Raw genomic sequence first — 4,511 nt, 5'->3', positions numbered from 1 at the left:
CTCGGTGCAGAAACGATCTCTGCACTGCTGCAGACGCACCGCTCCTGGAACGCACTGCCAGACCGCAACCGTGTGCAATGTGCACGCTTTATTAATCTGTTAAGATGAGCGCGGAAAAAGTACACACCACATTTCCTTTCAGCATTATAATTATTTCACCCGCGCCAGACAGAGACTGAGATGGTGCCGCTGCATTTCATGCCAAACCTCTCACAGCAGCATCATCAGCTTGAAATCGTTTTTTGAGATCGGCCTTTTTAGAGACCGCCGATCAATCATCCCAAAGCGATTATCGGCCGATAGTGATCGGTAGCCGATCAATCGGAGCACCCCTAATTGCAAGCTTTCCGTTGTGAACCGGGCTAAGGCAAGGAGATCGTTTTGAACACTGATTGGTTATGTACTTGCTCAATAATTGATTTTGGATCATTTTTAACCAAATAAAGTTTCGGAATGCAGCTTTAATTGGCTCATGTATTTATTTTCACAAGATAGTGACTGTATTAAGAAATGTAATCAGTTTTCAGCTGTTATATGTCTTCACGGCACATGTTCTTACTCCCCCTGCAGGTGACACGTTCAGCAGTAGTTCAGGCAGCACTCCAATCGGCAGTATGGACTCCCTCTCCTCCCACTCCTCAGAGCAGAACAGCTCCTCCAAAACCTGCTCCTCTCCACAGCCCAAAGACAAGCCCCCCTTCCCCGGCCTGCGACATACCCCTTCCTCCCTGTCCTCCAGCGAGCCGCAGGGCCCCACCTGCACCAGCAGTCCAGACTCCAGCTCCAGAGAGGACACGGGCCGTGTGGATTGGGAGGACTCCTGTAGGGTGAACTCAGCCTCAGCAGCTGCCAGGTCTTCACCAGCACCCACAAAGGCTCCTCACTCTGAAGTAGGAATCAAATCAGCACAACTTAACCGCTCGAACGCCCCATCTCTAAGATCTTTACACATCACAGAAGGTAGGGGCCAAAAACATACGTTACTGGTTAAAAGTTTTGAATAATTAAGATTTTTTTTAAGAGAAGACTCTTTTGTTCATCAAGGCTACATTTATTTAATCAAAAATACAGTAAAAGTGGTAATATTGTGAAATATTATTACTATTTTGAATAACTGTTTTCTGTTGTAATATGATTTAAAATGTAATTTATTTCTGTGATGGCAAAGCTGAATTTACTCCAGTCTTCAGTGTCACATGATCCTTCAGAAATCATTCTAATATGCTGATTTGCTGCTCATATATTATCATATATTATTGGTGCTCAATTATTAATCATGGTTCATATTAATATCAATGATAAAAACAGTTTTTGCTGCCTAATATTTTGTAGAAACCATGATACAGTTTTTCAGGATTCTTTGATGAATAGAACGTTCAAAAGAACAGCATTTATTTGAAACAGAAATGTTTTGTAGCAATATAATTAAGCAACAAAAACCGTTTTCAACTTTGATAATAATATTAATTAAGCACCAAATCAGCATATTAGAATAATTTCACTGAAGACTGGAGTAATGATGCTGAAAATCCAGCTTTGCCATCACAGGAATAAATTACATTTTTAAATGTATTAAAATAGAAAGCTGTTTTTTTTTTATATCATAATAAGATTTCGCAATATTACTTTTATTATATTATAATGTATTTTGTGATCAAATAAATTCAGCCTTGCTGAGCATAAGAGACTTCTTAAATATATATATATATATATATATATATATGTGTGTATGTGTATGTGTATGTGTGTATATATATAATCTGAATTATTCCCAATTTTGACCAGTAGTTTTTTTTTCTTTAAAAAACTGTATTCAAATTTCTTTTCTCTATTATTTTATTTTATTTTTATTTATTTATTTATTTTACTTGGTTTAAAACCCCTAATCTACACAAAAGAAGCTAATTTACTTATTTTGTTCTTTTGTGTTTTTCTGGAGGTCGTAAGAGCTGTATGGTGTCTGTGCACAATCTAGCATGTGTGGAGCATAAAGACGGTACCAGATCCACCGCCTACCACGATCTGCCACCTAAAACGGTCCTGCGCCGAAAGCTGGACAACAGCAGCTCTACCAACGGCTATCAGAGACCAGGATCAGTGTAAGTGAAACTCTCTATCAGTAACCAACCCACTGATGCTGAAGCTGACATTTGATGAAAACCAAGCTCTGTCTGTTCCTCTAGCACTCATTCTCAGATGAGAAGTCATCCAGTTTTCTTAGATGTTAGAAAAAAACTTGATATGTTGGGGGACCATGTCTACCCTGTGAGCCAATCAAAAGTTTATGGTTCAATGACAGATCCCAGTCGACATTTGAAGATGATGATGAAAAAAAATTTCATTTTAAAACACGTCAAGTTCTTAGAAATGTAATCATTTGCATTATTGTTAAACGTGCTATATGTAAGCCCATTTCTGCCACTGAATAAAAAATTGTAAAAAGTATTGTGATTTTTTTAATCTCGCAATTCTGACTTTTTTTCCTCAGAATTGTGCAGTATAAACTCACAATTGTGAGTTATAAAGGCCAATTCTGAGGGAACAAAAAGACTATTTTCTTACAATTGCGAGTTTGTATTTCAAAATTCTGAGTTTATAATTCACAATTGCATGTTATAAATTTAGAATTGCGGAAAAAAAACTTGCAAGAAACTTGCAATTCTGAGAAAAAGTTACAATTGTAAGTATATTTCTCAGAATTCTGAGTTTAGAATTCAAAATGACCCGTTATAAAATCAGAATTGCAAGGGGGGAAAACTTGCGAGATAAGAACTTGCAATTCTGAGAAAGTCACTATTGCGAGTTTATCTCACAATACATTAACATTAACAATGAGCAGTAAATTTTTTTACAGTATTTATTCATCTTTGTTATTGTTATCTAATAAAAAATACAACTGTTTATTGTTAGTCCATGTTAGCTCAGCTCTATTAAATAATATTAACAGATACAACTTTAGATTTTAATGATTTTTCACTTTAATAATTTAGCATTTTGCATTGTTAGTTATCCAAGGTTAACAAATGGAACCTAAAGTGTTAACCAGAATGGCTTTCTGATTACAATACAATAAACCTTTGAGGAAATTTATTTGGCAGGCAAAAGTTAAAAAAAAATAATAATAAAATACACTACTATTACTATTACTTCTATTACTAAATATACTACTATTAATATTACTACTATTAAAATATAGTTATACATATAGTATACTAGTTATAATTTAAAACCAAATAGCATTGATAGATTATGGCATGCTATGTAAGGTAGTGTGCCACCGTAAGAATTCTATTTAATTTATTTATTTTTATTTTATTTCGATCTCAGTGCAATTGATTTATTGTTCAGAAATAATAGAATTGATAATGTAAGATGTACATTTAATTTATTGTCCGCTTTTATTTGTGTCTGTCAGGTTTTTAGAAAAACACTACATCATGAGGAATGTAAAAAACATTATTCAGTGTACATAGTGAGGAAACATTGTGCAGTATTTTATAGTGCAGTTGCTGGCTTGGAGAGGAAGCTGCTGAATGGAGATTGATGGCAATTGTTCTTTGTTGGCACGAGTTTTAATTACACAGCTGAAAGGGTTGATGTGACCTAGCACTAGATTTGAAACTCTCCAGGGAAGGATATATAATTTGACTGTCATGACAGAGAAGAAAAGGAACATCACAACTCACTTAAGAGGACTTGATTTAAAAACCCTCTTATTTGCTTATGAGCTGTATAGCTTCAAGTGTTAGCAACATGTTGATTTGAAAAATGTTTGGCCTGTGAATATGTACGTTACTTTAATACATCTGTATACAATGCTACGTGTCAATATATTGTTACATTCCAAATTAGATTTCTAGGGGCAAAAGCGAAGTAACGTTTTAAAGGAAAGATTTGAACCGTTCTCAGTCCAAGCACTCAGTACACAAAGTAAGATGCCAGTAAATGTATTTACAATAAACAAATGACATATATACAGTGTAAAAAGATCTAAGCAAACAATTTCACCGTAAGAGAAGCATCTCTTCAGGAGTGGGTAAAGCCAAAATAACAAACAAAAGATTACTATCTTTAAGAAGGAAATCTAGCTTACCTCTAAGGATAAAAATAAATACAAATAAACAACAGAATTCTTACTTGACTTCCTAACTAGCAAAAACAGGAGAAAATGAGGACAAAAGAAAAGGGCACCCAACTCCCTACTGCTCCAGCACTCAAAAAAAAGGCAAATGACTCAAAGCTGTGCACTACAGCCAAATTAGGGTTAGGGTTAGTTCACCCAAAAATTAAAATTAGGCTGCGTTTTACTCACCCTCGAGGCATCCTAGGTGTATATGACTTTCTTCTTTCAGACTAATCCTGTCGGAGTTATATTAAAAATTGTCCTGGCTGTTCCAAGCTCTATCATTGCAGTCAGCGGGTGTTGCAGTTGAACAGTCCACAAGTCGTCAAATAAAGTGCGCACATCCATAATAAAACATGCCTCACACAGCTCCGGGGGGGGGGGGTGT

The 4,511-nt window shown here is 35.6% G+C and overlaps 1 protein-coding gene across 1 annotated transcript in view; it reads left to right on the top strand.

Moving 5' to 3' along the window:
- Positions 1-4,511, top strand: part of LOC107709814 (rho GTPase-activating protein 42-like) — a 135,822-nt gene that overhangs the window by 126,070 nt on the left and 5,241 nt on the right. The window contains exons 20-21 of the mRNA XM_016514440.1: positions 571-960; positions 1,940-2,099. Of these exons, the coding sequence (XP_016369926.1) occupies positions 571-960; positions 1,940-2,099 (550 nt within the window). The remainder of the gene's footprint in view (positions 1-570; positions 961-1,939; positions 2,100-4,511) is intronic.

The sequence above is a fragment of the Sinocyclocheilus rhinocerous genome, unplaced genomic scaffold (assembly GCF_001515625.1).
Source record: "Sinocyclocheilus rhinocerous isolate Xijiao unplaced genomic scaffold, SAMN03320098_v1.1 scaffold4918, whole genome shotgun sequence".
NCBI classification, from domain to species: Eukaryota; Metazoa; Chordata; class Actinopteri; order Cypriniformes; family Cyprinidae; genus Sinocyclocheilus; species Sinocyclocheilus rhinocerous.
The sequence above is the reverse complement of the archived record's forward strand: the minus strand, read 5'-3'. Positions and strand labels throughout refer to the sequence as shown.